Source organism: Dermacentor variabilis, unplaced genomic scaffold, assembly GCF_050947875.1.
Source record: "Dermacentor variabilis isolate Ectoservices unplaced genomic scaffold, ASM5094787v1 scaffold_12, whole genome shotgun sequence".
Taxonomy (NCBI): Eukaryota; Metazoa; Arthropoda; class Arachnida; order Ixodida; family Ixodidae; genus Dermacentor; species Dermacentor variabilis.
Window position 1 is genome coordinate 61968470 of NW_027460280.1, and position 17163 is coordinate 61985632.

The following is a 17163-nucleotide window of genomic DNA, read 5'->3' on the forward strand; positions in this document are numbered from 1 at the left end:
GGTGAGTAGAGCATTAGATACAGTGATGAGTGTTAGAAAATTTTCAGGCAAACGGTGGCCTATGCTGACGCAGCAAAGAGGCAAGTGGAGATCGATACAAAAAACCATCCTGCTGTGGACTGATGACGGTGTTTCATGCATTAAAAAATGAAGCTTCTGTGTTTTTTCCACAGGTACAGTTCGACACTGTACAATGTGAGTTTGTCACTAATGTACAAGGTCAGATGCAAGAACTATTTTAAATAATAAGGCAGACAGGACGCCTAAATCATTTTTTATTAAATATACCTATTAATGGTACGTCATCGTTTTCATTACAGAATTATTCCTTTGGTGCATAAAATTGTTATTAAAAGAGCAAACATTTTGCAAACCATCAGTTCTATGCTAGCACAAGCGAATGGCAGAAAAATTTGCAAATTCATGAATTATCGTTCGTTGCACCAATGCTCTGACTGGCTGGGGCACTGTGTTCCATGTCTTGTAGCATGTGCCAGCACTGCCAGTGAAATTAAAATTAATTGCAGACACTTCGTTGTTTCGGCGGTCTGCTTCACGGAAGGCGCTGATCTCGTAGGCACGGTTTCGATGGCTGGACACAGCAGCAAGAAGGACGCCTGTTGGAGCAGGGATGTCGGACTCGTTCCAGGAGTTTCTGCATATTATATTAATTATTACAAGCGCCACAGCAACTCTGCTTAAGTAAGGTGGTAAACAGTATACTTAGTATACTGTTCACGAGAAGGATGCGAAGCTGCGCCCGGGTGCGCGAAAGCGGCAGTATATACAAGCAAAATTAACTAAATGTTATTCCTACATGTGCCCCTCACGTTGTAGAGTAGCTAACATTTGCTTTCTGTATAGGCTCAGTCACTCAAGTGTTCTCATTAGTTGACCGTGTGGCGCCCATTTGGCGTAGGGGATCTTCAAAAAAATGTCGCTGTTTCGTCCGAAAGGCGAAGGATCGATTGCGATAGCAAATTAGTGGACAGCTATACAAAGTATGGATAGTATAGTTTTATCGGCTGTATAAACTTGAAAAAAATTGCTTATTAACTAAATTAACAAGCATGGTGTCAGCACGCACAGGCAAACATGAACGCATCACACTCGATGACCGCGGACAATCGCTGTAAAAACGCTTGCGTGAGGAAGCGCGGCAGCAGCAGCGAGCGAAGTCACCTTCGCGCTGTCTATCGCTTCAACGCAAGTAGCGGCGAGAACACAGCAAGCACAAATATATGAGCCGTCTGCAGATCGATTTCAAGATAGGGCACGCGCGACCGCGAGCGGCCTCGTAAAGTACGCAGTTGCTGCCGAAGTAAAACGTCGCCGCTCCTTCCTCCCGCGTTGCCTCCCCGCTTTCCTCCCTGGCGCCCGAGATTGAGTTGCGGTCGTTGGGTTCCCTTGCGCGCGGTCGCGAAATACGCCGTTGGTAACGCCGCCCCTCTTCCCTCTCTCCCATTCCCTCGCGGCATTTCGCGCAACGGAAGACCGCGCGTTTCATCTCAGCTTTCCGCCCTTGCGCGCGCCAGATTGAGCGGCGATCGCCGTCTCCCCTCGCGCGTTTTCACTCGCACATACAGCATACGGCGCGCGGCGACGGTTATCGCCATTGAAATTTAAACGGAACATCACGGTGACGGCGACGCCGACAACAAACATACGTCTGGAGCGTCCATAGAAATGCAGTCGCAATGAAATTTTCATTACGTTGCTCACCTTCTCTGCAGAGGTTTCCTGTGCGAGGCGTCCACATTGCACTGGGTCCTCGAACAGCGATGAGGACAGGGATGACAGCTGCGGCTGCAGGAAGATGTCATCAGCAAAGTTGTGGTGTCCGTGCTCCCCGTCCGCGCGGTCGTGCAAGGTGCCGAGCAGCCCAATGTTGCCCTGGATGTTCAGCAGCATGGTGGCCGCCTTGCAGAAACTCGTGTCGCCGCGGCCCGTAAATCCCTGCTCCACCAGGCAAATTTGGCATCCCGTTGTGTCGGCTTGCTGCTCTGCCATCCGCCTCGCCATGCTGAAGTCCACTTTGTCCAGAAGGATTCCCGCTGCGAACAATCTCTTCGGGGAATGTATGGAGAAGACGTGCTTTCGTCCAGTAGCCCGCTTCGCCGTCGTGCACAGCGCAGGTGATGCGTTCTCTGATTGACTGCCCCGACGCATTCCAACGAGCCACGTCATACGCTTGCTTCCAGCGTGGCCGAACGCCTCGCGGTCAGATTGCACGCGATCTTCATCCTCTTCGCCGCAAGCAATATTCGCCGTTATACCGAGACAAAACATGCTTCAGAACAGTTTGAAACCATTGGTTATAGCAGAAACGGTTGATAAGGTAATTATTTTAGCTGTATAATAAAGGTTGTCATTGCATCATTGGATTGGCGTACGAATCCACTTCCCTTTTCAAAAAAATATCCCTAAAGAAAAGAATATTAGGCAGTGAGGGGTGGCAATAGGCTGTCTCACTACATTGTTTAATATGAGAAACCAACAAACATGGCGCCAAGGACAGCATGGGGCAAAATACTTGTACTTGATAATTGAATTAAAGAAATGATAAATAAATGGCAATGATAGAGGATGAAAAACACAACTTTGCCGCAGGTGGGGAAGGTTCCCACGTCTTCGCATTACGCGTGCGATGCTCTAACCAATTGAGCTATACCGCGGCGCCGTTTCCCCATCTACTTTCTCGGGTACTTATGTTTTTACTACTACAACTCACAAACCTTGGCGGCGTATATGGAACATCCATATCCACATCGCCGCCAAGGTTTGTGAGTGGTGGCGCTGGCTAACACTCCGAAGGTTAGTTGTAGTAGTAAAGAAATAAATAACCAAGAAAGTGGATGGGGAAATGGCGCCGCGGTAGCTCAATTGCTTTGAGCATCGCACGCGTAATTCAAAGACGCGGGATCGGTCCCCACCTGCGGCAAAGTTGTCTTCTTCATCCACTTTCATTGCCATTAACTTATCATTTCTTTAAGTCAATTCGTAAGCACAAGTAATTTCCCCTATGGTGTCCTTGGCGTCTTTCTTTGTTGGCTTCTCGTGATATGATTAAAAAAATTCGGGCCCCTCGGTTACACCGCTTTCTTTTCGTTCATTGCATTGTGTAATAGCTATATGTCGCTATTAATACGAAACACTCATTGCCTCACTCCAGCACTTAGCTATAGTTGGGTACGTTCCTGTTTCTTCATTCTCCGATGCGCATCATTTACGAGATATGGGCCACCGATTATACCAATGACTTCTCCTCCTTGGATGCTGACAACACCCAAAATTGAACTATCGGTTAAGGGAATAATAGCAAGAGAGGCATGTTCGTGATAGCCGCGCAACAACCGGCACTACACCAGATTTGCACCTTATATCCTCAATAACTCCACGTGTATAGACAGAACGTGCCGTAATAATTATTGTTTATTAGCATTCGCCATACTGCATTTGGCATTACAGCAAACATCTGAGTTTTCCCGGGTGACATCTTCCAGCGTCACTGAACTGTTTCCAATACTATCGCGTTGCGCTTCTAGCGTCAGCCAATGATGCGGGAAAATGGGTAAATTTTAGTGATTGTCAAGCCACACTCGTCTCACATTTAAAAAGCATAGATGAAAATTTGTGGAGTACATATTTATTGTACGCAACACTGAAAGAGCTCACAAAAGCAAGTGCGAAGAATCACGTTATAGCGTTTTGGTGAATACAAGACCACTGCAATATTCCCGGAAACACTTGCGCGGATGCAGCTAGAAATCGGCGGCACAATAACGAAGAAACATTAAACCTTCCTCTTTAACGTAGTGAAGCCCGCTTGCTCCTGAGACAGTCGTTCGGTCGTCTCACAAAAAGTACCTGGTGTGTTCTACACTCTAAAGGTTCCGAGTTATTTTTTTATAGACCCCTGTATAAAATTGTCAGTTGCGCCAAAGCTGAGAGATAATAGAAAATTTGAGAAGTTACTGCACCGCCAGCGACATGGTACAGCATATACACGGCACTTTTTGTACAGGATTAGCCGTGCCCTATAGTTCGCTGTGCTCGTGTGGCCACCCGGACGAAGACTGCCTTCTTCTCGAGTACCCAAGGCAGGAAACTGCAAGACGAAATTTGAGGTTACATCTAATGCATTTAGATCGACCGCCATTCACCTTAACAAACAAAAAATACTTGGCCCACGGTCAACAATGAGGCTTCAAAGAAAAGCCCTTGCCACTTTAAAAGCTTTCTTAGAAAACACCATTATCTTGCATCTAGATTAAATTTTAGTTTCCGCTGAAAGATACATGTATGATGTAAGTATGTGGTTATAAGTTTGTCAAACATTGGTGTAGTATGTTATGTATGCGTATACTTACGGTCTGCGCACTCATCTGTGAAACTGAACTTCATCTGCCAAATTGAACTTCTTTCCGTTCTCGGAAAATACGAAGCACATGTGTTCACGTACGCAATTTTACACCTGTTCCCCTTCCGTAGATCCCTGGACTCGTGTACGGAACTTTTTGGTATTTGTGACTCACTGTTTTTGTGATTTGGTTGTGTTGTATTTCGTTACAACTTTTGAGACAGTATATTTTGTTTTGCCAAGCTACGGGGAGAAGCCGGTCCAAAGGTCCTAAAGGCTTCAGCCTCTCCTACTATATATCATGTCAATAAAAAAACTTCTTTTTAAACCTTGCTGTAAAAATACACTGTCGTTCCACTTATTTTTATAATAAAACTCTGTTTTGCGCATTGAAGCACAAAAGTAACTGGACCACCAATGTAGTTCTTAGATAAGTTCGGGAACTAATATCTCGAAACTGGTGCCATCCTGAGAATTTCTTATACGCGGATCCCCCTTGCGAACAACCCGGTTAAAATTTGTAAATTACCTTTTATGCTGTAATTAGTCGAAAACTTCATTGTTGGATTTCTATTAATTTTTGAATTATGCATTTCGATGTATCGGCCAAGTCCACATGTTTGGGCAATCCAGCTTAAGGACTATAATTGTGGTATCTGCCAAAGATTATTGTTAAAAATTGCTGAATGTCGCCAAAAAACACCAGTATATATATATATATATATATATATATATATATATATATATATATATATATATATATATATATATATATATATAGAGAGAGAGAGAGAGAGAGAGATAGAGAGCAGGGTGTCTACCAAACGGGAACACCGGCAATTCTCAGGTATTTTGAGTAGTCTGGAAATACTCAGGGAAAACTCAGGGAATTTGTGCTTCTATGAGGGAAAATTAAATCTAGGTTTATTGAAATGGAACGAAGGCTGCGGTAGTGCTGGCTCGAGTAAGAGGGGGAGGAATCGCAACGAATCGTCTTTGACGCCGTGTCGTCGGCTGAAGGAGTTGCCATGTGTAAAGTCAACGAGAGACTTTCAGGATGCGCGATCATTCGGACGGCATCGCGGCACCACCACGTACCCCATACAGTCAATGTATAAGAACGTCTCTGAAGACGTACCCGAAATGTTCTGGCTCGTGCTTCAATTTCGGCGAGCGGGAAGGGCGCCGTTTTTGGCCAATTCCGCCATCGAAAACGCCAGTTTCTTCGAGCTGCCCTTGACGCAGCCACTCGTATTTTCAACGTAATTTCTTGCACGGAGGGTGCTCTATATATAGGGCGTCCCAGCTAACTTTAGCCAGAGTTTAAAGATATGCAAATGTCTCGTAGCTCGACAGAACCAATGTAATGTTGTTTGCCGTCGCTTGGAGATACTCAAACTATTTCTTTCATTCCACCTAATTAGATAATCGGTGTTCTTTTTAATTAATCAACTTCTCAAATGTTATAATGTGATGGGAAGTGTCTAAGAAAAAATTGTAGAGCGTCATGAAAAATTCCCAATGCAGCTTTCTTTCGCTCAATACGTGCTGCATGAAAGTGTTCTCCGAGCCTGAAATAAGCCCGCGAATGCACGCAATGTGACCCGAGCGACCAGTCCTGCTGCAATATTGCGTGCATTTGCAGGCTGGTTTCACGCTCAGAAAAACACTTTTATGTAGCACGTATTGAGCAACAGAAAGCCGTAGCAGAAGTTTTTCATGTCGCGCTACAATTTTCTCATTGACACTTCTCATCCAATTATAATATTTGAGAAGTTGATTAATTAATTAAGACTAATTATCCAAGTAGGCGGAATGAAAAGAAAAGTTTGCTTGTCGGGCTGCCGATTCGAACCAGCGACCTCCGGGTTACGAGACCACCCCGCTAGCCGATTCAGACACTGTCGGTTTCTTTTTTTCGTTATTTCCAGCTTGGCTGCAAGCCTCAAAAGAGATTGTGATCACAGATCACACTCGTTTTATATGTGTCAAAGTATCAAGCATTGACACCACAGCTTCATCACAGTCATTCGTCTTCTACACGTCACGCACCTTCACAACCATTTCCACAAAATATTCATACACAGATCGGCCTTTAACATCACAATGTCTATATGCCAACGGACTACGCCAGACTGCGTGCAGCCCAAGTAAAAAGATAACATCCATGTGTTCAAAATGGCGTTCAGGTGGTAAAAAATTAATGCCATGTGTATTGAGGGGTAGGTCTACCTTTAAAGTTCTCTGTAATATATCCCAAAAAAATATGGCATTATTACAATCAATGAAAACATGTTCGGTCGTTTCAGCTTTGTTGCACAGAAAGCATCTGCTTCTCCATGGCATATAAATCCCTCTTTCCTCTAACGACATTTTTATAGGCAAGACTGCCATGTGAAGCTCGAAGAAAAATGTTTTAACGTTTGCCGGTGTCCACATATTTTTAACCATTTTAAGTACGTCTTGCCCAGGCCCTTCTTGAAACATTAACCGATACAATGTAACAGGGAACACACTGTCAATGAGATCCTTCATAAGACGCTTTCTTTTTACATTGGAGAGGTACTCAAGGGAAAATCTTGCCCTAAGGAAACTATAGAACGTTACAACTTCACGCAAGAACCTTGAAATTGTGTAATGAGGGCCAATGGCTGAAAAAACAAAAAAATCAAGCATAGAAACTGTTAACATGGTTTGAAAAAAAATAACAGAAACGGGTCTCTTTCGTCCCTTATTATTACGAAACGTGATACAACTTGCTGAAGAAACAAGTGGCACACCGACAGACCACCTTTCCTTACTCGACGAAAAAAATTTATCCTTGATATTCGCTCCCACGTAGGACGCTAGATAAACGTGGCAAAGATTCGGTGAAATTTTTGAATGTGTTTACGTGTGCAATACACTGCCTGCAGAAGACGCATAATTTTCGCAGCGAGAAAAACGTTACAGATAGTGGCACGTGCAAAAGTCGACAATTCACGGCCACTCCATGTTTCGGCCATCGCACGAATTTCATCCGGTTTTTCGAGCCAGAGTGACTCGTTCTCAGGATACCATCCAAAGGTACCCCCAGGTAAGTGCTAGGTGTCGTGAGCTACCGGATATTTTCACAAACACCGGGCATGACATTCCAATGGCCATGCCAGAGACCAATGCCCTTTTGCTTATTGATTTCACTGCCGCTTTTCTCGCAAAACCTTTCAGTGATTCTTAACAATGAGCTAACCCCCTATATGCAGCAAATAGGGCCGCGTCATCGGCATAAGCTAGAACACGTACTTCACAGGATTGTATCTTAAACCCCCTGACTTCTGTACTATTAACTATTTTTGTACAGTGAGGCTCCAAAAATAAAGCAAAAAGTAAAGGACTTAACGGACAACCCTGTCGAACGGAAGAGAGTGCTTGTATGCGTTGTGAAAGTTCACCATTAACAATTAAATTGGTACATGAGCTTTGATATGCCATTTTGATGCCTTTACACATGACGGAACCAAGTCCTACATAATTAATTAACAAAAAGAGAACACTGCGTGGTACCATGCCAAAAGCCTTAGCTAGATCGATTTGCAGATCGCTACCTTGAGGAGAGCGCTATCGCAATATTCTAAAATGCTTCAAGCTGTATGAATATTTGTAAATATTTTCCTACCCCTCATGTCGCTTGTCTGATGCGCCCCAACTAACTTCCGTATAACTCCCTGCAGCCTTGCTGCAAGAACTTTCATGAAAACCTTGTAGTAAACATTTGTCAACGTAATTGGCCTGTATCCCGTTACTTTACGTAATATATTTCTATCTTTGCCTTTTGGGATTAGTACTGTGTGCGCACGATTGAACGATGGAGGTAAAGTCCCCCGCTCGAGTGCCTCTGAAAATACTTCATGCAATGCTGTTACCATATCCGTATTGAACACCTTGTAAAATGCCGCGGTAATCCCATCCTGACCAGGAGATTGGCCCGAGCTTAGTTCCTCAATAGCCCTCTCAATCTCTCCCATACTAATATTCATTTCTAATAAATTCGTTTCCTCTTTGCCTAGCGTCGGCATTTCTGCCAAAGATTCATCCTCGTAGCCCGGCACCTTTGGCTCACGACAAGCAAACAACTCTCTATAGTAACTTTCAAATACCGTCATGATAACTTTCTGTTCTGAATATCTTACCATTATATCATATTTCCAATATTTCATTTCCTCGAGCGTACGCCTTTTCATCTGACAAAGCTCGCTTTGTTGGTACTTCCCCTGCGAGATATTTTTCAGCTCGTGCACGTATAATTGCACCTCTGTATTTATCCTCCTCTAAGCTTTCTAGTTTTCATTTAATGACTTGCAGTTCTTGCGTGACCAAACCCGGATTAGCCGCTTCGATTCGCACCAAGTCTTCCAGCTCTTGCCCTAGACCTTGTTCCTGTTTTTGAGCTTGATACTTCATATGCCCACTTCTTTCTATTGCGTTCAATTTTACCCTTTGTTAAAATAATTCCCATTTCTCTGTGACACTGTGTAGTGTGTCATTATAGAACTGCTCCATTTCTTTTTTTTTATCTATGAACACGTCACCCTTGATTAGCTTGGCGTTCAATTTCCATCTTTCCCATTCAAGTTTCCTTATTTGCTGTTGGCCGATCTGAAACGTCACTAAACAATGATCACTGAAGCAAACAGCATCAACATCGTAGTTCTGACACAAAGGCGCAATCTCTGAATACACATACACTCGATCTAGTCGTGCATGACTGGTGCCTTGAAAGTGTGTGAAATGCTGGTGACTTCCACCTCTTGCGAACTGTGCCACGTACAACAATTAAAGAAAATTTGCTCACGCATTTATTAAGATACGCAACGCTTTCATCATTTATACTAGTAGTGGTTGAATGGTCTTCCTGATTAAGGACACAATTAATTGTAGTTATCCAACAGAATCAAACACCTCTCACAATCAAAACACATACTCAATTCACGACAGAACAAACATGTTTCATACGGTTTTGTAGGTGCGTAGACACAAATAAACCTATATTTCATTTCCCTGTAAAAAAGATATGAAAAAAACAAAACATCCTTGCAAGTAACTTGTAACCGTTTCAACGACAATACCAATTGAACCTTTAACAAACAACATACAACCGGCTGATGTTCCCACCACATGGCTCACGCATACAATGTACCTTAAAGAAAGTTTTGCTACCAAGCCCTCGGTCGAATCCTCTCTGCTAACCTTAGTCTCCTGGACCGCAAGCAGATCTAGGTCTCTTTCTTGCATTATGCGTTTGACCTGATAATGCTTGCGACTAGCCCCTAGACCTCGTACATTGAGCGTACCGACGCGTAATGGTGCAGGTATACTAATCATGGTGATTGTAAGCGCGAACCACCAGTACAACGCTTACCGTGGCTCTACCCTGCAGTGGGAATACCTGGCTGTTACAAAGCTCTCACTTTCCACAGCAAAGTCAACCCAAATGGCTTTCAGGGTGGCGTCTTGTTGGACGGGGTCAATGACAGCGCAGAAGTCGCCCTTCACTTGAAGTCTACCCGTTTTCACCAGAGCATCCTTGTCAGCCTTGCTGTGCAACTTGACTAGCCAGATGTGGTTTATCTGGAAGGCTCCTATACCCGTGATGTTCTTGATGATGCCAGCTTCCTCCAATGGCTCGAGAAAATCTTCCAGCCGATATGGTCTTCTTGCCAGGTCACCGTGCAAAAAAACGCACTGCTGCATGCTCTCGCCTGAAGGCAATGTTGGCAGCAAAATTCTATAATCCGAGGGTGCAGAAGAAAAGCTGTAAACGCGGCCAACGGCGGCCACCAAAGAACCTCGCACGGAGCGAGCCATCAAGCGTCCGTCCTCCTCGAACTGTGGGTTCATCGTACACGACCTTTAAGGCGGGGCTTTATATGCATGAAGAAGTAGACGCAGCGCCAGGCGCGACCCAATCACAGGTGTCCCCTGGAGGAGAGAAAGGGTGACATACCGCACAGGAGGAAAACCCTGTCAGCAAGTAATTAAAATTTGATATTGAGGACCAGCAAAGGGCAGAGTATGTCACAGTTTCTCGGCACATGGAAAGTCCCCAGTCTGCTGAGTCCAGTAAGCCTCAGCAGCAGTAATTAGCACAATTTTCTGTGCCTTCTACGCAGTTGTGCATTGTTCTTCTTAATATGTTCGTTGTGAAGGCAGTTAAAATTAATTCACATATGAGTATGTGCATTGCAATTGTACTCTTCTTCCGCAGTTCCGGATTGAGCATCAAAAGCTGCTTTTTGAAGAACTCGCTGAGAAGTCACTGCGTGTTGCAGCGGATGGAACAGCTGATTCGCAGGGTCACTCTGCCAAGTATGCTACATATTCACTGATCGACATTGATCACAACAAGGTCCTGCATGTGGAAACTGTGCAGGTGGGTACATTTTGCCCCAAACTGAATCATGTGGTGTGGGAACTTACATATTTCTGGATGAAATGCTTATCGCAGTTTAAACCATTTTGTACAGAAACAAGTATTTTGTTCATTCGACAGTCCGCAGAGGTGAATGGGTGCAGTCATTCACTGCTTTCTCCTATTTTTTTCAGTCTAACGAGACAAAGTGCAGCCGCGACATGGAGCTCGAGGGCCTCAAAAGGTCTTTCAGCATTTTTGGCGCGAAAGGAATGGTGATTGAAGTGATGATGACTGACCGACATTCCCAAATTAAGGCGTTTCCTGCAAGAGAACGAACCTTTGATCACATCTATGATTGTGGGCACATAGCTAAATGTAAGCTTTCTGATACAAATCATTACAAAAAACTTTACCCTTAGAGAATATATCAGTTTCAGAGTTCACCTGTTTGTTTCACGCTTTTCTATGTTGAATGCGCTTGGTGCAGCGTGCGACCACGTGACAGTAACGGTCCTTTTTATTTTCTTCCCATTAATACTAATTACACTGGCATTATTACAGTGACCTGTCAGCCCGATGTATATTAATTAAAGAAATTCAAATCATGGAGTTTTACATCCAAAAACCACGATCTGATTATGAGGAATGCCGTAGACGGGGACTCCGAAATAACCTGGACCGCCTGGGGTTTTTAACGTGCATCTAAACCTAAGTACTAGGGCGTTATCGCATTTCGCCCACATCTAAATGCGGCCGCCATGGCCGGGATTCGATCCCGCGACCTCGTGCTCAGTAGGCTAACACAGTAGCCACTGTAGCAACCATGGCAGGTCCGATGCATACGTTGATCAAGTCAGAAGCAATCATTACCTTTTGGGCAACTCTAAGGCGTACAAGTGTTGTTCTGTTGCAAGGCTGATCGCTTCAAAAAGGCCACTGCACAAAAATACCCTCTTGCGAATATCTCGTGGCCGGCGCGTTTTCGCCAGGTTATTGGTGACAAGGTGGGTAGAGAATTAAATATACTGATGAGTGTTAGAAAATTTTCAGGCATAGGGTGGCCTATGCTGACGTAGCAAAGATGCAAGTGGAGATCGATACAAAAACCATCCTTCTGTGGGCTGATGACGATATTTCGTGCATTAAAAAATAAAGCTTCTGCGTTCTTTCGACAGGTACACTTCGACACTGTACAGTGGGGGTTTGTCATTAATGTACAAGGTCACATGCTAAAACTATATTAAATAATGAGACAGACAGGACGCCTAAATATGGTTTTATTCAATATACCAATTAATGGTACGACATAGTTTTCATTATAGAATTATTAATTTGGTGCATAACAGAGTAATTAAAAGAGCAAACATTTTGCAAATCGTCCGTTTTATTCTAGCTTAAGCGAAGGGCAGAAAAAATAAGATATTTCTAAATTATCGTTCGTTCCACCATTGTTCTGACTTGCTGGGACACTGTGTTCCAAGTCTTGTAGCACGTGCCAGCGCTGCCAGTGAAATTAAAATTCATTGTAGACTCTTCCTTGTTTCGGCGGTCTGCTTCCCGGCAGTCGCCGATGTCCAAGGCACTGTGTCGATGGCTGCACACAGCAGCAAGAAGGAAGCCTGTTGGAGCAGGGATGTCGGACTCGTTCCAGGAGTTTCTGCATAGTTATATGAATTATCACTAGCGCCACTGAAACTATATGCTTAAGAGGAAGCTTTAGGTCGGGTGCTACTATCTAAATACATGTAAAAGAAGAACTCGTTTATTTCGGCAACCACTGCATCAAATCTGACGAGGTTTGTGCATTAAAAAAAAACTTAAAATCTAGTAACTGTTCGTTTCGAATTTTCGATTTAGGTCGTAAATGTTTTATTAAAAACTGGCAAAAATAAAAAATTTTCAGAACTCGAAGCTATCAGGTTTACAACCCTGTAACTCAGTAAGTGAAGACGATATCACAATTCTGCGAAATGCATCTGATAGTACATCTAAAGCGGACAAAATTGGAATGTCAAACATGAACCTGAAACATTAAGCAATCTGAAAAATACAGCTTTTGCAATACCCTTATACACAACGTCACAAATACACGGAATACATAAATTGATATATCAAATTTGTTCGCTTTGAATGATCTAATGGATGCCGCTTACAGAACCACGATATCTCTTTTTGATGCAGATCTATTCTTTAATGAACTTCGTACGTCTATTTTTTCAAACTTTCGAATTTTGGATCATTCTTTTCACAAACTTCAGGCCCTAAATCAAATTTCCGTTTCAGACAGTCACTAGAATTTAACTTTCTCTTTCAAATGCAACAAATTTCATTTAAATCAGTCCTAGAGTTATCTCAGAAAAGCGTTTTTACGTTTTACGTGTACTTGAATAGGTCGCGTAGCAGTCGAGCCCGAGCTAAAGCTTGTAAGGCGGTGAACAGTATACTAATAAAAGAAGAAAAGTATGCGTAGCTGCGCCCTGGTGGCCTAAAGCGGCAGTATGTAAAAGCAAGATTGACTAAATGTTATTCCTACATGTGTCCCTCACGTTGTAGAGTAGCTAACAGTTGCTTTCTGCATAGGCTCAGTCACTCAAGCGTTCTCATTAGTTGACCGTGTCGCGTCCATTTTGCGCAGGTGCTCTTAAAAAAAATGTCGGAGTTTCTTTCTAAAGGCGAAGCATCGATTGCGATAGAAAATTAGTGGACAGCTATACGAAGTACAGATACTAGTTTTATCGACTGTATAAACTTGGAAACATTCGCTTATTAACCAAATTAACAAGCATGGCGTCAGCGCAAACAGGCAAACATGAACACCTCACACTCAATGACCGCGGACAGTCGCTGTAAAAGCGCTTGCGTGAGGAAGCGCGGCAGCAGCACCCAGTGAAGTGACCTTCGCGCTGTCCATCGCTTCAACGCGAGTAACGGCGCGAACACAGCAAGCACAAAGGTGTGAGCCGTCTGCAGATCGCTTTCAAGGTAGGGCGCAAGCGACCGCGCGTAGCCTCGCAAAGTACACAGTTGCTGCCGGAGTAGAACGCCGCCCCCCCCCCTTCCTCTCGCGTTGTCTCCTCGCTTTCCTCCCTGGCGCCCGAGATTGAGCTGCGGTCGTTGGTTTCCCTTGCGCGCGGTCGCGAAATACGAAATTGCCGCCGAAGATCGCCGCCCCCCTTCCCTCTCTCCCATCCCCTCACCGCCTTTCGCGCAACGGAAGACCGCGCGTTTCCTCTCAGCTTTCCGCCCGTGCGCGCGCCAGATTGAGCGGCGATCGCCGTCTCCCCTCGCGCGCTTTCGCTCGCACATACAGCATACGGCCCGCGGCGAAGGTTATCGCCATTGGAATTTAAACAGAACAGAAGACCACGGCGACAACAAAAATGTGCCTGTAGTTCCATATAAGTACTATCGCAATAAAAATTTCATTACGTTGCTCACCTTCTCCGCAGAGGTTTCCTGTGCGAGGCATCCAGATTGCACTGGGTCCTCGAACAGCGATGAGGACAGGGATGACAGCTGCGGCTGCAGGAAGATGTCATCAGCACAGGTGTGGTGTCCGTGCTCCCCGTCCGCGCTGTCGTGCAAGGTGCCGAGCAGCCCAATGTTGCCCTGGATGTTCCGCAGCATGGTGGCCGCCTTGCAGAAACTCGTGTCGCCGCGGCCCGTAAATCCCTCCTCCTGCAGCCAAATTTGGCGTCCCGTTGTGTCGGCTTGCTCTTCTGCCATCCGCCTCGCGATGCTGTAGTCCACTTTGTCCAGAAGGATTCCCGCTGCGAACAATCTCTTCGGGGAATGTATGGAGATGACGTGCTTTCGTCCAGTAGCCCGCTTCGCCGTCGTGCACAGCGCAGGTGATGCGTTGTCTGATTGACTGCCGAGACGCATTCCAACGAGCCACGTCATACGCTTGCTTCCAGCGTGGCCGAGCGCCTCGCGGTCAGATTGCACGCGATCTTCATCCTCTTCGCCGCAAGCAATATTAGCCGTTATACCTAGACATAACATGTTTCAGAACAGTTTGTAACCATTGGTTATAGCAGAAACGGTTCATAATGTAATTATTTTAGTCGTATAACAAAGGTTGTCATTGCATCATTCCATTGGCGTACGAATCCACTTCTCTTTTCAAAAAAATGAAATACGTAGAGAACAAAATATTAGGCAGCTGGGGCTGGCAATAGGCTGTCTCACTACATTGTTTAATATGAGAAGCCAACCAACAAAGGCGCCAAGGACAAATAGGGGAAATCACTTGTACTTACTAATTGAATTAAAGAAATGATAAATTAGTGGCAGTGAAAGTGGATGAAAAAACAGCTTTGCCGCAAGTGGGGAACGATCCCACGTCTTCGCATTACGCGTGCGATGCTCTACCCAATTGAGCTACCGCGGCGACGTTTCCCCATCTACTTTCTTGGGTATTTATGTTTAACCTTGGCGGCGGACGTGGAACAGCCACATCCAAATTCGCCGCCAAGGTTTGTGAGTGCTCCCAAGGTGCGCTCTGTGCAATGAAGGACAGAGCGCTATGGGGATACAATAGATCCGAGGTGCTCTGGGGTATGTGGAAAGGTGTAATGGTTCCAGGACTTTTGGAAATGCGATTGTTTGCTTGAAATCGGGGGTACAATCAGGACTCGATGGGGACCAAAGGTCAGTGGGACGCCTCGCATTGGCCGCTCACGGGAAGACTACAAATGAAGCTGTGCAGGGTGTTATGGGCTGGGCTTGTTTTGAAGTGAGGGAAGCTCTCAGTAAACTTGATTATGAAGAATGACGGACAGAATGACTGAGGAATATGGAAGAAAGCAAATGGGCTGGGAGAATGTTGAGGTATTTTTACAGGAAAAATATTGATTCACGTACAGTGGAGGAAAAGAACTAGAAAGCTTACGAGCAAGTACGCGGGCTGTAGCGTGAGTAACACAGCAACAAACAATGTCAAGCGGAAAGTCAGAGAGGCTGAAATAATCTCGTGGGTGGCGGCAAGGGAAAAGGAACCAGCCATGAGTATCTACTTAAGAGGAAAAAAACGAAATCAGGGAAAAAACAATTTATGATAACTAAAAGGGAAGCTCATTACTTTTCGAAGAGAGATAAGTATGCTTTAGGACACGCACCTATAAAGCTAGATATAAAAAGGAAGAAGCATGTGCTTGCTGCGGTAAAGCTAGGGAAACGATGGAGCACGTTTTATTAGAATGGGAAGACATCTGCCCAGCGGTCGAGTTAGGCACCATTGGCCTCCTTGAAGCTCTTGGGTTCAGCGAGAGCAAGGGTAAAGTAAACGTGCCTGCAATAGAGATTAGTAAGAGGTGATAGGAAGATTGGTGGAAGAAAAGTAGGGAAACGACAAAAAACGGAGATGTACAAAAGCACAGTTAGCAATAGGGAAATTTGGTTGTGGGAGTTCATAGTGTTTAACATAGGTAGGACATTAGGCAGTATAATAGCGAGAGCCTGGTGGCACAACTCACCGCCCCGTTCCAAATGGGACGCTCATAGCATCCATCCATCCATCCATCCGTCCATCCGTCCATCCATCCATCCATCCATCCATATATATATATATATATATATATATATATATATATATATATATATATATATATATATATATATAGAGAGAGAGAGAGAGAGAGAGAGAGAGAGAGAGAGAGAGAGAGAAAGGGCGAGAGAGAGTGCAGGATGTCTACCAACCGGGAAAACCGGCAATTCTCAGGTATTTTGAGTAGTCTGGAAATACTCAGGGGAAACTCAGGGCATTTGTGTTTCTATCGGGGAAAATTAACTCTAGGTTTATTGAAGTGGAACGAAGGCTGCGGTAGTGCTGGCTCGAGTAACAGGGAGGAATCGCAACGAATCGTCTTTGACGCCGTGTCGTCGGCTGAAGCAGTTGCCATGTGTAAAGTCAACGAGAGACTTTCAGGATGCGCGATCATTCGGACGGCATCGCGGCACCACCACGTACCCCATACAGTCAATGTATAAGAACGTCTCTGAAAAGGTATCTGAAATTTCGGACACAAGAACCCTTCGCCGTCCGATCTTCCGGGCTTTTTGCCGTGACCGCAGGTCCGAAATGACATTATTCAAAGCTACCACCGCTGCCGTTTTTATTACCTCGCTGTCTCGAACAGGCGTTCTCGCACGCAGATCCGCTATCAGCCGTAGCCACCACTTCGGCAACGTTAGGCCTAGATGTTTCGTCGTTCGCTATTAAGCTTCTTGTCGTTCAGTGCCGTGTTTTTCATTGAAATAATTCGCCGCTTTCGGAAATGGCACCCACTCCGCCTTTGCGGTCCTCGCGATTAGCTTCGAAGCTCGGAAAGCACGGTGCGTTGCATAATGCCGGTTTCAGAAAGTCAGCTTCGCCTCAATAAAGTACTGTTACGCTGTGAAGCATACGCAA

The 17163-nt window shown here is 44.8% G+C and overlaps 2 protein-coding genes and 1 non-coding gene across 3 annotated transcripts; all 3 read right to left on the reverse strand.

The window, feature by feature from the left end:
* Positions 1 to 304: 304 nt before the first annotated feature.
* Positions 305 to 2236, reverse strand: LOC142565972 (uncharacterized). Its single transcript, XM_075676615.1, has 2 exons — positions 1723 to 2236; positions 305 to 655 (listed from the first exon to the last, which is right to left on the reverse strand). The coding sequence occupies exons 1-2, from the start codon at positions 2185 to 2187 to the stop codon at positions 554 to 556; spliced, it is 567 nt and encodes a 188-aa protein (XP_075532730.1). The 5' UTR covers positions 2188 to 2236; the 3' UTR covers positions 305 to 553.
* Positions 2237 to 12021: 9785 nt separating this feature from the next.
* Positions 12022 to 14584, reverse strand: LOC142566012 (uncharacterized). Its single transcript, XM_075676698.1, has 2 exons — positions 14190 to 14584; positions 12022 to 12408 (listed from the first exon to the last, which is right to left on the reverse strand). Exons 1-2 carry the CDS (start codon positions 14475 to 14477, stop codon positions 12265 to 12267), a joined length of 432 nt encoding a protein of 143 aa, XP_075532813.1. The 5' UTR covers positions 14478 to 14584; the 3' UTR covers positions 12022 to 12264.
* A 487-nt stretch (positions 14585 to 15071) lies between these two features.
* On the reverse strand, positions 15072 to 15144 carry TRNAT-CGU (transfer RNA threonine (anticodon CGU)). Its single transcript has one exon. It is a non-coding gene; the product is annotated as a tRNA-Thr (tRNA).
* Positions 15145 to 17163: the final 2019 nt, after the last annotated feature.

Coding starts and splice junctions, on each gene's coding strand:
- LOC142566012 (XM_075676698.1), bottom strand. CDS start 14,477: ATGGCAGAAGAGCAAGCCGACACAACGGGACGCCAAATTTGGCTGCAG. Junction 12,409..14,189: donor AGGAAACCTCTGCGGAGAAG/GTGAGCAACGTA, acceptor ATAACTATGCAG/AAACTCCTGGAACGAGTCCG.
- LOC142565972 (XM_075676615.1), bottom strand. CDS start 2,187: ATGACGTGGCTCGTTGGAATGCGTCGGGGCAGTCAATCAGAGAACGCA. Junction 656..1,722: donor AGGAAACCTCTGCAGAGAAG/GTGAGCAACGTA, acceptor TATAATATGCAG/AAACTCCTGGAACGAGTCCG.